Source organism: Aspergillus pseudodeflectus (genome assembly GCF_044049435.1).
Source record: "Aspergillus pseudodeflectus strain CBS 756.74 chromosome Unknown BJX68scaffold_78, whole genome shotgun sequence".
Lineage (NCBI taxonomy): Eukaryota > Fungi > Ascomycota > Eurotiomycetes > Eurotiales > Aspergillaceae > Aspergillus > Aspergillus pseudodeflectus.
The window spans coordinates 1-15570 of record NW_027263854.1 but is presented as its reverse complement, the minus strand read 5'-3'; the positions used below and the strand labels follow the sequence as shown (position 1 = coordinate 15570).

The 15570-nt window shown below is 46.6% G+C and overlaps 1 protein-coding gene across 1 annotated transcript; it reads right to left on the bottom strand.

The window, feature by feature from the left end:
* Positions 1-1318: 1318 nt before the first annotated feature.
* Positions 1319-5329, bottom strand: BJX68DRAFT_202212 (NACHT and WD40 domain protein). Its single transcript, XM_071037569.1, has 3 exons — positions 4802-5329; positions 3158-4748; positions 1319-3108 (listed from the first exon to the last, which is right to left on the bottom strand). The coding sequence occupies exons 1-3, from the start codon at positions 5218-5220 to the stop codon at positions 1465-1467; spliced, it is 3654 nt and encodes a 1217-aa protein (XP_070893316.1). The 5' UTR covers positions 5221-5329; the 3' UTR covers positions 1319-1464.
* Between the last annotated feature and the right edge of the window lie 10241 nt (positions 5330-15570).

The following is a 15570-nucleotide window of genomic DNA, read 5'->3' as shown; positions in this document are numbered from 1 at the left end:
TGGTCTAACAGAGAGTTCAGCCCAAGATTGGAGTGGTGTGGCTGCCCGTATATGTGTAATTTCTTTCCTTCATGACCACACGGGAACAAATTTAATCGAGCAAGGCTCTCAATGGTACGGATAGCCATTCTACCTTTGTGAGCACTTGAATATAAAGCGAATGCCAGATTGTACAGTAACTCACAGGCTTCATTAGCCGAGACAAAGCCAAAAATCCCAGATAGTATCTCCAAAACGGTTTCGCCATGGCCGCCACCAATTGTACTGATCAGGCAGACGAAAAGGACAAAGGCAAGCCCCGCGGTAGTGATAGCCCATTCGGTGAAGGTTGCAATGACAGTGTTCATGATTTCGTGATGTCGTTTTCGTGATGTTGGACAAGAATGAGAGTATAGGGCTATGTGTATATGCTCTTAATCAAACTCCAAAGCTACTATTTATACATTTTCGCAGCAATTTCTAAGAAGCTCAGTCCGGTCTAGGCAGCGCTTGCGAGACCAATCCAACCTGCATGTCCATCCCGGGTCCACCTGGCCACCCTTCATCGTGACCATGGTTTTGCTGATGACCATAATTCTGAATATTATGGCCTCTTATAAGAATATTTAGTGAACTTCAGCGGACTAGGTCCAGATAATTCTCACATCAATCAATATGACTTCTAACTCAACTACAATGAAACAATCTCCACGAAGGCGGCTTTGTCAGAAAAGAGATCGCCGGCGACAGACCTTAATTAATAAGGTTAATGAGTACAGCATGTGCTGTGATGCCGACGTCTGTCTTGGCATTCGTCTGCGAGAGAATGGCAAAGTTTTTATTGTCTCAATTGATCCTAGCGGATTCTGGTCCTTTCAAAGCCCACAATTGGTGAGTAGACGGCTTGATGTAACGCGAATTCTTATCTAACGACTCTAGCATACATACTACCCAGTACCTATCTGTCTAACTGAAAAGGACTTGCAAGTAAAGCCTAAATATAAGGATAAAAATTGTGTCATGAACCCTACACAGACCACTGGCCAGCGGGAGACCCAAGAGAATGCTAGCTTTTAATCCTGACTGCCTGTATTTTAAAGAGGTGAAGACTATTATAATCCAGCTCTCAGCCAAAGCCAGCCTGCAAAGCATGATTTTGAACACATAAAATGACCAGTTTGTGCGCAAGAGCATAGTGTCAATTTTGTTGCGAGAAAGGCCTAAGATAAAGGCGAAGTTTGTATTGACGACCTCACGGAATCGCCAGCTTGCTTTCTTGTCCTCTATGTAATACCTGTCCAAACATAGCAGTGATCATCATATAGGAAAGTGCAGAACCAGCTTCACCATTTCACAATCGTCTCTTTCTTCTGGGCATCACCGCCGAAACGCTAGTGCAAAAATTGAGTGTAAGTTAGTGGCTCCGGCACACAACATGTGAATATAAAGGCTTGATGAACATCTCCACCAATGAATTAACATCTATTATATCCGAAATCGTATGAAGGAGATCCAGCCTGACGCGTTACCCATGGCAAGCGTGTTAGAATTAATCGCTGAACAAGATGGCCTGGCGTCAGGAGGGAGCCATAAAAATTGTTTCCCGTTCAAAGCTATCCAGCAACCATGCTGTAGAAATATCTCTGGGTTCGTATTGGATAGATTGCAGATATGGTTGCCGCAGTTAGATTGAATCTTGATCGATCCTAGGTTAGTACTGAGAGATGAACCATCTTGAGAAAATTTAAGTGCAGTGACAATCCCTTCAGTACTGAAGATTTCCTCTAGGGCACCCGTAGCTGTGTCCCAGAGCCGCACTGTCTTATCACTGGACCCAGACGCAAGCAGTCGGCTATCAGGTGAGAAGGCCACTGGCCGAACCCAACCTAAATGTCCCTCGAGAGTCTGTTCTAAGGCGCCTGTTGCTGGGTCCCAGAGTAGCAGTGTCCCATCGCAGGAGCTAGACGCCAGCAGCCGGCCATCAGGTGAGAAGGCCACTGACAAAACCAAATCTGGATACACCCAAAGGGTGTGTTCTAAGGCGCCTGTTACTGGGTCCCAGAGTCGCACTGTCCCATCACGAGAGCTAGATGCCAACAGCTGGCCATTAGGCGAGAAGGCCACTAACCGAACCCAGTCTGAATGACCCTTGAGAGTCTGTTCTAAGGCGCCTGTTACTGGGTCCCAGAGTCGCACTGTCCCATCATGAGAGCCAGATGCCAACAGCTGGCTATCAGGTGAAAAGGCCACTGACCGAACCCAACCTAAATGTCCCTCGAGAGTCTGTTTTAAGGCGCCTGTTGCTGGGTCCCAGAGTTGTACTGTACTATCCTCTGAGCCAGATGCCAACAGCTGGCCATCAGGTGAAAAGGCCACTGACAGAACTGAGCCAGAATGGCCCTTGGGAGTCTGTTTTAAGGCGCCTGCCACTGGGTCCCAGAGCCGCACTGTCCTATCATCATCGGAGCTAGACGCCAGAAGCCGGCCATCAGGTGAGAAGGCCACTGACAGAACTGAGCCAGAATGGCCCTTGAGAATCTGTTCTAGGGCGCCTGTTGCTGGGTCCCAGAGTTGTACTGTACTATCCTCTGAGCCAGATGCCAACAGCTGGCCATCAGGTGAAAAGGCCACTGACAGAACTGGGTCTGAATGGCCCTTGAGAGTCCGCTCTAGGGTGCCTGTTGCTCGGTCCCAGAGCTCCACTGTATCAGAGCCGAATGCCAGTAGCCGGCCATTGGGTGAGAAGGCCACAGAATCAACTGGGCCTGAATAGCTCCTGAGAGTCTGTTCTAGGGTTCCTGTAGCTGAGTCCCAGAGCCGCACTGTCCCATCATGGGAGCCGGACGCCAGCAGCTGGCCATCAGATGAGAAGGCCACAGATGAAACCAAGTCTGAATGGCCCTCGAGAGTCTGTAATTCTGCACTCCATTTTTCGTTCACTCGTGGCAACTGGCATATCCAACTTGGGAGGTCTTGCTTGAACTCTCTACGAACTATTGACGTTCGAGGTGCAAATACTAATCCTGCGCAATAGATCTGAAGTGGTGCTTCATCGACTATATGGCGATTCCTCAGAACAAAGCGTTTTGCATCATGTAAAAATTCGGCTAGCACAGAATTATCATCGCCCTGCGCCTATTAGTATAGACCACGAACGGCTGTCTACTACATTACTCACTGATATATCCGCGTGAAGGAGATCAAGCATACCCACCACCTCTGATATAAGACCCAGCAAGCTCATCACTTCCAGCCAGTGCAGAAAATGCTCCTGGAGGAATTTTCGCACATCCTCTATCACAGAAGATAAGAGCTGACTTTTCTGGAGATGCTGTAACCAGTAGCGACAAGAGTAATGTAACTCCAGTGGTATGTGCTGGCGAATATTTTGAGGGTTGATGTCTGCCCTACGCGTTCCAGGGCTCTCTAGATTGCAGATATCTTTCTGTAGGTGATTTTGCATAGTACTAAGACAGCACTTAGCAATGTCTATATGCTTTTTTGGCTCATCCACACGAAATTTGGTTTTTGACTGGACCAAAAAATCCCGAAAGGATAAATGTAGAATCCTAACAGGCTGATCTCGGTCACCGGTAATGCTTAACACCGATCGGAACGCATCCAATCGATTACTGATTTGGTCTGCTCCTATCCCAAGAAAGACCGACAGGGCATTTATAGAAAGTGGAACAGCAAGGAGAATAATACCGCCGACTATGGCCTGGAACTCTTCCATAAGCTGCTGCTGCTCGAACTCATCACACTCTTCATCATCAAGTAATCGTGTGAGAATTGGCAGGTATGTCTTGTCCATCCTTGATACATAACTGGTTTGGTCCTTTAGGAGCGCTGCGAGGCGTAATTTGGGTTCCAGTTTTGAATTTTCAATATAACGGCACACAGTGGCAGCCGAAATAAACAGTGGGACAGATATCTCAACCAGTTCTTGGAAAACGTTATTGCCAGGCCAGTCTTGGGAGATGTTTCGGTCATGTTGGATTTTTGTAAATCGGTCCTGTAAGAATAAACGTATGTCATGTTTTGTGACTTCTTTGGGTATCTCATGAAGAGCTAAGCCCTGATATTCATCATCCCCGATCTCTGAAAACCCAAGGCTGATTGGGAGTTCAGGCCTGCTGGTCAAAAAGATTCGAGGGCGAACTGATTTTGCCTTCTGTAGAAGAGGCAGCAATCGAATGATGTTTTGGATATCTTGATCATGTTCACATTCGTCTAAAGCGTCAATCACCACCGCAACGGTTTGAGGTTGTCGGCTGAGGTGGTCAAGACCAAGCAGCGGTTGAAGGAGTAGTTTCTCAAACTGCTCTCTAAGCGATTTTGACGGAATGTCAGGGTCATTATCGAGTGCCTCTTGCACGCCAGGCCTCAACTCAGGTCTCCAGAGCACCAGTTGCCTTGTTAATGTCGGGAAAAACTTTTTTGCATTCCCTCGGTCCCCTTCACTCCTCTTAAACAAGAAGCTGGCACCTAGATGGTTGGTGTCCTTGAGCGTCCTTGCCACTGTCCGAGATATTGTGGACTTTCCTGTCCCAGCCATTCCCTTTAACCAGAAAATGCTTTTTGAGCTTGGTGAAATAGCCCATTCCATTATCTTCTGGAGGAGCTCGGTCCTCGTGCCTTGAAGACATTGGGCTTCGTCTCGATCGGAGAATGACTCAAACCCTGCCTCTATCGCGCCTCCCAACTTCCCAAGATCTATATGTTGATTAATCCGATCAGTATTATGGGCCAGACCGACCATCAAAGAACTATACACTTTTTAGTTAATCCTAGACACTATTGTAGCCATGCTCGAACACACCTCTGATCCACCTGTAAAGCCAAGATGAATGAAGATTTGTATCTCTCAAGATTCTTGATAACACCCTCCATATCTTTGCGTTTAAGGGGCCACTTTAAGGCTCGTAATCCCACTTTCCTCATCAGCCTTTTTTCCTTTCCCGGATCAAGTCTCGCTTCTAAGGCTCGAAGGTCGGAAAGACAATCAGCAATACTGCTGACTAGTTGCAAGGAGGTAGGCAAGGCTTTTTCGTCGTTCCTTTGGACGAGTTTTTGCAGGTCTTGGAGTGTCCCTTGGAGGCTTGCAATCGCCCTTTCTAGGGCCAAAATTTCATCTCGTGCATCTTTCACCTGTTGAATGTAGCCGCTGCATAGCTCTGCGAGGCTACCCGTTAGTTGAATGACCGCGATAACGCTCGCCGCTGAAGATAAACCGTCCATATTGGGAAACACGAGATAATTCAGGATTCAGGAACAGAGGTTGAGCTTATCTGGTGAGATAAAGCGGGGTAATTGCGCGCCAAGCCGGGGGCTGGCCGGCAGTTTTCATCGCAAAAATGACAAGCCACAACAAGTTATCATGCTTTTCATGATTGTAGCTAAAGATAGAGATTCAGGAATATCTGTTCCTATATAATAGAGACCTTCGCATTATGTGTTTAAGAAGGAATACCATGGCCTAATATTACCTTGCCCCAGGGAATAGAGACAAAATCTATCGTGTGAGTGTTGGCGTTAGTTTGATTATCGGGTCCACTGTCGGCCCGAGGTGTTTCAGGGTGACGTGACACTGGTGAGAGTATCAACCGAGAGTGCTCAGGACCAAGCACATGGATGACAAAGTCCAGGGCAAGGCGCTGAAGCCTGAGGCAGAGTGGGTCACGTGCCAAACCCGGAAATGACCTATTCTTAATTTCCAGACTCTGGCCGCTGAATCCGTATTCTTATTTATCGGCCAAAACTAGCTAGGAAATAAATCCTTAGGCAAACTTAACTTGATGCAGGTGCCAGGTGCCAAATTGAATTTGAGAGAAGCTGTGTCACCAGACCGTCACAACAATATGATTTGACCCTCCCAGCGAGCCGTAGGATAATCCGGCTGAGGTCTTATTATTCGGAAGTGGGTTGACTTTTTGCAATATTACAGTAACCTCCTCAGTCACTATCTTTCCCAAGGGTGTGCGCCAATATGTCCGAACGATAAAAATATACCCACTATCTTCGAAGGTAGGTGTTCTGGGGCCTAGCTTCCAAGGTTTCGGAAGGTGCTAGCATTTAATTTTATAAACGTCTCGAAGTTTTTCGTGCCAATCTAGAAGAATCTGAGAATGATATCCGGGAGCTCCTACAACTGATTGAGGCTATACGGTGGAAAAGGCAGAATATCTTGTGGAGGGTTTATTCCCAAACTTGAGACGCAAATTCAACTAACAGTCAGTTGCTGTGACACTGGAGAAGAAATCTAAGAGTAGAAGGGAAAAGATGCGATCAAAAGAAGGGATGAATCAGGAAGAGTCAGGGCTCACTCGCGGCTTAGGCCAGGCTGACTCTGCCTAAGTTGAGAAGAAGGTGCGACGAAACAATCCACCTATCCGTCCGTCCCCTGGAAGATGTAAAACTTTCCAGCGCATTGCGGTGCATTGACGGGTAATTTCCGAGGCTTAGAGCACATGGCTAATCACGGCGTAGATCTTGATCCTCTCCCTTATCATACTTCGGCACATGTGACATTGGTCCATCAATGCCGCGCATTGAGTGCAGCAGACATGCCCGCAACTTGAGAAGCAAGTGTCCATGTCATTCTCCATACATATCATACAGAGGGTATCAGAATCGCTGACTCCAATACACGCCAGGTTGCGCGCAAGGTACAGCTCATTACAAAAATGCCTGTTTTGCAGAAACTCTACTACGAGGTCCCTCCACACAGCCAGTCTTCTTAAAACGTCCGCCGTTTTGAGGTGCTGAATAAGTATTGAGAAACGTGCAGTATTTCCAGGATATCGGGCGACAAGCTGTTGCAACGTATGTAGTACAACAATGTCATCCAAGTGTGTTGCACACGCAGCCTTGAATTCGGCTAGAAGCAGAGTACTATTAGGGTTGGCCTCGACAAGTGCTCTCCAAATTGTGAGGCAGTCTTGTGCCTCGAGCTGTGAGTGTAGTGATTTGTAAAGTCGAACCAAAAAAGAATAATAATATCTATCATTCCTTGCGCACTGGATCCAAAGCTCTGCAGATTCTTCAATATAGCCGAGCTCAAGGAGCAAGTCGCAACACTCGAGTATAGTTGATCCTAGGCCAAGTTCCACCGACTTTAGCGTCGAAGGCAGCTGTTGCAACCTCTCTCCGATTAAGGTTCTATCACCGCGTACGATGGAATGAATCAGTGGCATCAATGCGTCCCTTAACGCCTCAACAGCTTGCGACTTGAGCAGAAAGATAAATGAGTGATATGCCTTCTCATAGTCTTCCCGTGAGTAGTAGTCCATTGCGATAGCCTTATCAACCCAGAGAACCGCTTCGTTGTTTTTCATTTGCTGTAAAAGTTTTAAACGTTGATCAGTAGGTAGTGCTTGGACTGCTTTGAGAAATCCCTCTCGAAACACTAATCGTTCATTATCCTTTTGAAGTAGTGCAATCCATATCTTGCAAGCTTCATCGTGTAAACCAGTCTCGGTACGTGCGATAGCCCTTTGACACTGGACCCAGTCGTGCTCCAGTCTATCATCTGGAAAGGCCTCGTCCAGGAGCTGTAGACGACGGGGGGCGGATAATGGTCGGGCAGCATCCGAAAATCCATCCTGGAATCGATACCGGAGGGGGCACACTTGTAGCAGCGCGAGCCATATCCCGCAGGCCTTCTCGTGTAAATTTGCTTCAGTGTAGGCCATGGCTCTTTGACATAGAAGCTGCTCCTGGTCACTTCGAAGGTGTCCAAACGCGCGAAGGCGAGCTCGGATAAACTGAGTTTTACAACTGGTAACAAGCTTTGGGACCATCTTAAATCGTAGTGGTTAAAGTATTGAGGTATCAGGGAGCTCAGAGTAGCCAAGGGAGGCACCGAGCCTTTATATGTTGTCCATAAGGTACCATTCTGCCTGGCGAATCGTGGCATCTGAAATGGTTGGTTCACAGGAACGCAGAGGACTTCATAGCCACATCTAAGTATAACAATTTTTCACCGATAGTGTCTTTGACTGGTAGGTAGCCCCTTGATGGTTGGGTTGGGCTTCACGCTGGGCTTCACCATCAGTGGACACGACGGCAAGGAAAAATAAATAGCGTGCACTAGTTGAATGTGCACTATCTCAAGTTGAGTTAGCTGTCATCAGCATGGCTATGTACGCAGCAGGTGAACTCAATCAGCATGCCCTTGTAGATGCATCGGGTGGTGGAACTCCGTCTTAACATGTGAGTTACATTTTTGATGCTTCAGATGCGACGTCCTGAGCTGCCGCTTCACGCCAATATGGTCGGAGTGCTTCTTCTAGCATTGGAAGCACATCACGGCTTCGACTTCTTGAAGCACTTCCTCGGGGGCGCAATTTCTTCCGTCGAGCCTGATCTGTCCGGCTGACCACTAACTTTTGCTCTTAAAGCGACGAGGGTGTAACTATCCCGCGGCCTGGAAATCACTTTAACAGTAAGTTACAACTTGGCCTCGATTTTGTCATGAGAAGGCTATTAAGAGCTAGCCAAACAAGGGAGCAGACGTATCCCTCGTCGTCGGGCAGTAGCTCTTAGTCGTGGGAATCAGGATCTCTCAAAGTGATAATTGCTTAGAATAGTATAAAACGTGACTATTAATATCCAAGAACAAAACAGTTCATTTGCTCTGTCGGTAAGATCAATCATCATGGAGTAGTCCGCTTTCCCGGCGTGACTCACTCTATGTATCATGGAAGTATTGAGAGTCGAACGATATCTGAAGAGTACGTAATAGAAGTGGTTGCGCCATTTTCGAGACGTATGGTCTTTGGGACACAGAAGAGAGCCCTTCACGAAACACGGCTTGGCACAGTTCGAACATGACAAGGAGGAGACCTCCATTGAGTAGAGAATCGAGCATTCCGATTTACTAATATCATCAAGTGCCTTGCTCAGCCTCTAGCCTAATCTGGCATTATAATGGTTGCCTCAGGAATAAATAAAGGGATTAGGAATGCCTACCGGGAATCCAAGAGAGACTTGAAAATCCATGAAATCGCCATCCAGGCCGTATTTAGGGGATCATCGCCTTTAACTTGATTCATTTTGAGGAATTATTGGTTACCTGACACAATTCCAGCACAACTAGGATCCACACCCTAAGAATTTCCGCATCTGTCACGGTTAGTTCATTCCTTCATTCCTTCATTCCGCCAAACCCCTTCCCCCAAGAAATAGAACCCTACTGCCCGATGTAGGTACAAGTTTGCCGGAAGTTGAAAAGATCGTGACTGTCAGGGAAGCCCTCAGCAATCATAGAAATAAGCTCAGGGCTAAGGCTAAGAAGGGTTCCATTTGATACTGTGGTGGTTGAGCTTTACATGGTCTTTATCACAGAGACGGGTCTGCCCGTTTCCAGCCCATTTGGACGAGTCATACACCTTGGCGACTATGCTGAAGAAGGAAAAACTGAATATAAAGCGCTGTACAGGCTCACATAAGTTCTATGCAGATAGTTATGTTACTCTGCAGGGCTCCAGTGAGGGTAGTTCTGAATCCTGGTTTGGCGAGCAACGGGTTCTGTATCGTCTTCACCATTGATACAATAGAAAACAGAGTCTAGGAATAGAGAAAAATACACATGACCATTTGTGTTATAAATAACGCCTCGATTTTCCTCTCAGCTGACATCCGAACAGTCCAGCATGTGGCCATGGCGATCCTTAAGATGATTCCACATAGCCTTACCTGAAGCTGATGAGACCGCTGAAAATTAAAACTGTTTTTATAACTGCCTCTGCATTCGCAATATGATAGGGGAAAACCTCTTAGAGGACAAAAACCCAATCGAGGCAAACGAGAAAACGCGTAAACTGACGAGAAAAGTATGTTACACATGCTAAGACAGATGTGCTGGAAGAATCACTACTACTTCTTCATCCCCTTCAGAAATAAGAAGAGTCCCACCGCTAACACTTCCGGAAATGAACATTGCTGTGAATGTAGGCGAGACATCACATTCTCTGGATGACCTTGACTTGGAGGGTGCAGATGACTTCAAATCGCGCCTCAGAATGTTGTGTGGACTGTTCATCTCAATATACCAGGGCAGGATTCATTTTCTCCACCAAACGGCTCGCGAGTTTCTTCTGGAAGACTTGGTATCTTCTAATACTACTCTATTAGAGCGAGGCTGGTATCACTCCATTGCTATTACTCAGGCACATGAGGTTCTTGTGGCTGTCTGCGTGCGCTATCTCAACTTCTTAAATTACAACAGAACTATTTCAGTAAAGGCAGATAAAGATAACAGCAACATCGCTGGTAGCCACGACTTCCTACATTACTCAGCCAAAACCTGGACTACTTACTTCCGCGCGGCCAGTATCATTCCTGCCGCTGCCATACTACCCTCTGCTCTAAGAATTTGTGACCTGGATTTGAGAAGCTACGCAGCATGGTTTAGTATCTTCTGGAAGACTACAAATTTGGCGAAGACCAAGCAATTTTCAAATCTTATGCTAGCATCGTACTGTGGGCATTGTGCCATCGCCAGGGTTCTTCTTGAACAGGGTGCGGATGTGGATTCCAAGCACATTGAGTCTGGTCGAACGCCTCTATTATGGGCTGCAGAACGGGGACACAAGGAGGTTGTGAAGTTGCTTCATCAGGCTGGAAACAGAGTCACTTAGCAGGCCGTATCATAAATTTGTTCGTGGCGGCATTAGTACATTTAACACAATGTGAACAAAGTTGGGACACACAAATGGTGATATGCATATTGATAGGTGGAATCGCACTAGAGTCCAGATGGGGCAAAAGAACATATATTATACCGGCATTCTCTCACTATCAAGGTGTCGATTGCCCAATGAATGACGTGCTTCACGTGTTTTGCAAATGGCTGATGCTTAAAATTTGAAATAGTGCTTCAATCGACGAACTATGGTAGAGCTTCAGCATGGGAACCGGCTCATCATACGGCCAACCGAGCTGTTAATGAGGAAGCCCCGGGCTGTCAATGCTCCTGAATGTCAAAAGGCGCTCCTTTGTATTGTTAAGGCCTTCGGCAACATGAGAATATTGGTTCCAAGCCCTTTGCAATCTCTCTATTGGCCTGACGTGATAGACCTAATTTACAATGCGGCCCATGCCCCCATGACTTGTCTGACAAAATGTTCGTGAGCTGCTGAGATGCGAGCTTGTTACTATTGTGAAGGTACACGCTGAGATCGGTGTCTATTTAATGGGGTTAATTTATCTGCTGAACAAGCAATACAACGTATGGGCCGACAGGGAAGATGAGTACAAATGTTGATGCATGTAGGGTGACTTCGATTGTGTCTGATATGAAAGTGGGTCTACACGTGACGCCGATTAGCGGCCATGTACCGTGGGTGATCACCTGACGATCGTCCCCACCTGACGATCGATTTCGCCCTCACCGATAGTTCAACCACCAAACTTCAAAGTCTTATATCTCATTCAATTCAACTCCAATGGATGCAGCGTTAGCAGCGATCGAATCGCTAAAGCCAGGCGAATCAATTAATTATACTGAAATTGCGAAACGATTCGGGGTTAACCGGTTAACTCTGTCAAGGCGCCACCGCGGTGTTCAGCGATCGAGGGAAGACCAATATGAAGAGCAGCGAATTCTCAACAACCAACAGGCTAAAGACCTTATTAAATATATTAATGGGCTCTCTGACAAAGGCCTGTATATATCCCATGAGATGCTTCGGAATTTTGCTAAAGAATTGACTGGAAAGAAGCCAGGAAAGCACTGGCCTGGGCGCTTTCTAAAGAAGCATCATAATGAACTTGCCTCTGCCTACACCACCGCGATGGATTCAAATCAAAAGCGAGCCGATTCAGCATATAAATATGCGCGATACTTTGATCTTTTAGCCCGGAAGATGGACCAATACAAGGTTGAGCCGGAGAATATATACAATATGGATGAGAAGGGATTTCTTATTGGAATGCTATCCAAAGGCCTCAGGATCTTCTCCAAGAAGAAATATTGGGAAGGAAACTTCAAGGAGCGCCTACAAGATGGGAATCGTGAGTGGATTACTACAATTGCTTGTATTTGCGCTGATGGGACCTCGCTGTCCCCAGGGCTTATTTACCAAGCGGCTAGCGGCGATATACAAGATACATGGCTTCAGGACTTTGATCCTCAACACCATAAGGTCTTTTTTAGCTCCTCTACAAGCGGTTGGACAAATGATAAGCTAGGATTCGCTTGGTTGACTCAAATATTCGATCGAGAAACAAAGGACAAGGCACGGAGGCGCTGGAGGCTTCTATTCCTAGATGGCCATGGATCTCACCTCACCATGAAGTTCTTCGATTACTGTGATAAGAATAAGATTATTCTAGTCACTTATCCGCCTCATTCAACCCATTCGCTGCAGCCGCTAGATGTTGGGATCTTCAGCCCGCTGTTAAAGGCCTATAGTGATGAACTAGAGGCATTTCTTCATATATCTCTGGGATTAAGCCATATTACGAAACGGGACTTCTTTCGCCTCTTCTTCCCAGCCTGGGGAAGGGCTTTGACACGCGAGAATATTATATCTTCATGGAAAACGGTTGGAATATATCCCTTCGACCCAGAGATCATCCTCAAGAAATTCAGCAAGGAACCAGAGTCAAGACCTTCTACTAGCGAGTCATCCCGCTCTGTATTAAATGCAGAAGACTGGAAGCGAATCAAAAAACTCCTCCGGGGTGTTGTCACAGATGTATATAATGAAAACACCAAGAAGTTAAGATTAACGATGCATCACCTCTCTACAGAGAATATTCTTCTAAAAGTCCACTGTGAAGGCCTAGAAACAGCTCTCCAGAACGAGAAGAAGAAGAGACAACGTGGGAAACCTCTACAGCTTCAACTACAAGCTCCAGAGGATGGTGGTGCAGTATTTTACTCGCCTCAGAAGATTCAGCAAGCGCGCGACCTTCAGCTTGAAAAGGAAAGAGCTGCTAATGAGCTAAAGGCCTCTAAAGAGCTTTAAAAGGTCCGCCGGCAGAAGCTAAAGAGATTAAGCAGTAATTACTTACAGAGCGCAAGCGAAACCGGGAACATGAGCAAGAATTGCGCCGCTTAGAGGCAGAGTAAAAGAAGAAGGAGAAGGAGGAAGCTCGCGCGGCAAAGGAGGCAGAGAAGCAACTCCAAAAAGACTTCCAGCAAGCAAGGAAGACCCCAAAGAAGCCATCTAATGCTTCAAATCATCAGAAACCTCAAGATATCGACCCAGTTGCGCCTAATGTTATTGAAGAGGTGCCTCCTACTGTAAATCGACGAGGCCGCGAGATCCGGCTTCCACAGCGCTTCCGGACCAATTAAAATTCATTAAATTACTCTAGATAATGACTATATTACACCACCAAAAAATTGAGCGATAATATTAATTGTATGTGGTTGAATTGCCTCATGTTCTGTAGGTAAGGTGGTGGTCGAAATCGATCGTCAGATGGGGACGATCGTCAGGTGATCACCCACTGTATTCCGTTACCCTGAGATCACCGCATCTCAGGAGAAGAGCACGGAACACAGATATCATTGAGCCCATCGTGTATAGCATCAATCATATGGCTGCGTCGGTGTAGCCGCTACAGATCTCTTCTGCCTTCTTCCCCTTAGATGACCCCTGAGCAAGGAACCTTCAACAGTGTCAAGACTGTGATCGTCGAGGGATTTTTGTTCGCCATAGCGCCGTGAAGAACAGGTCCAGTTTGGGAAGTGCTTGGTGGCATCTTTCTGCAGAAATCTGATGAAACACGTGAACCAGAGGAAAGATAGCAGAGCTACTAAATGTGGCGAGTGTATGTGGTTAGTTGGCCAGAGCACGGAACCCGGGAGACTCTACTTCCCGATGGAAGTTTTGCGAGAAAAGGCCACGTCAGCTTCCCGGGCTTGGCGAATTAATTATAGAGGGCTTCAGCGCGTTCAGGTGAAGGACTGAAGGCAAAGCGGCACAGGCGCTAAGCCCGACCAGTCCCGACCGGGCGCAAAAAACTGGATGAACACGGACATACAACAGCTCATCTTTGGCGTGGTTTACAAGCGCTTGGAACTGTGCCTGTTAACACTGAAGGCTTATAACATTATCACAGTGGTAATATTATCGCGAGGTGAATATTAACCGTAGTTAATATTATCGTGAGCATAAGATTATTCAGGGATAATCTTATTATTAAGGAACATTATCTGCCTGATAATATTCTGACCGCTGAATGTTCTACCGGAAGAACGTCTGACCGCTTGGCTAGGTTCATAATACCATCTCCCCCTCTTTCAGCTTTCGTCCCGAAAGCATAAGTAGCGTAGACGCCCCTCCTTTCTTGGTAAGTTTTCTTTTCTTTCCTTCCACCATGGCCCGTCATGCCTTTGCTAGCGAAACCTCGCCGTAACCATTACCGTGAACTTTGTTCCCAGGCGGACGAGATTATAGCTAATAGGTTTGAGGTTGACAGTCCCTATAAGTTTTATTCCTTCCACAGGCTTCCTTGCATCATGGATTCAAAAAGTCGCAATTACGCCTCTTATACGCGTTGGGGTCGCAAATGTGAAAAGCGCTTCTAAAGCGACCAGGAGTAGAGCTCCCTCCGCCAGGATCGCGACGCCTTTGATCAACAGATTAATAAAACGGAAATAGAAATAGAAGCGTTGTTTGCGAAGCTGAAGAGCTTAAAGACTCGTCACAAGTTCCTAAAGGAGCGTGGTGTCAAGATGTTAGATCATGACACTTCAGTAATGGATTATTTAGATCAGGAGGATCCTCTAACCACCAGGGATCGTCTCGAACTTGAGCGCCTAGCTGATGAGCATGATGCTGTGGTTACTTAGCTAGCTGTGACGTTAGACAACCCTAGTCTGACTCAGATGATTGGCTCTCCGTCGTCGCCGTTCTGGCAGAACGTCGACTTTTTAACTTTCAAAGTCCCTGGTGGTACTCCTGGACCTTCTTTAAACAGCCCGTTAGGTTCTTGATAGGTTCCTATGTGTTTTCTGAGGTATTATATCTCTTCTATTTCACGAGGTACTGCGCCCGACTACTAACTTTCTTAGAGTCTAGGATCTTCTTAACTTCGTATTCTCATTCTCCTTCGTCTTTGATTTCCACGTTTTTAGCGAGTTTGGCGTTTGTTGGTACAGGTTCTAATAATAAAACATAAAAGTTTGGGTGTACCCTTTTCATTAATTCTAGTAGCTATAGACGGTAATTGACTAGTCCTAATTTTTTTATTAATTTTGAATGGTCCTAGCTGGATATGGTCCAATTTCTGACTTGGTCGCGTGGTCTTGATATTTCTATGGAGCAGTGTGAACCGCAGCTAATATAACTGCGGGTATAACGTATATGAAGCGGAATATGAGGGTTCAGAACGTGTGTATTGGTTGTAGCTGAACTAATCGCTGGTCTTCACTGCGTGAAGCCCAGCGGCCGCAATACGTGGTTCGTGCGTCACGTGTTCCCAGTAAGCGGGAACTGCGGCGCGTAGGTGCGGTGCCTGAGCGGTGCCGGAGGCACCGCACTGCGGGTGTGCTGTGTACAGGGTCTAACACTATCTCCCCCCTTCATAGTGATCGCGCCCTCGCGATCTCGCTTCAAATCTGGATGGGGT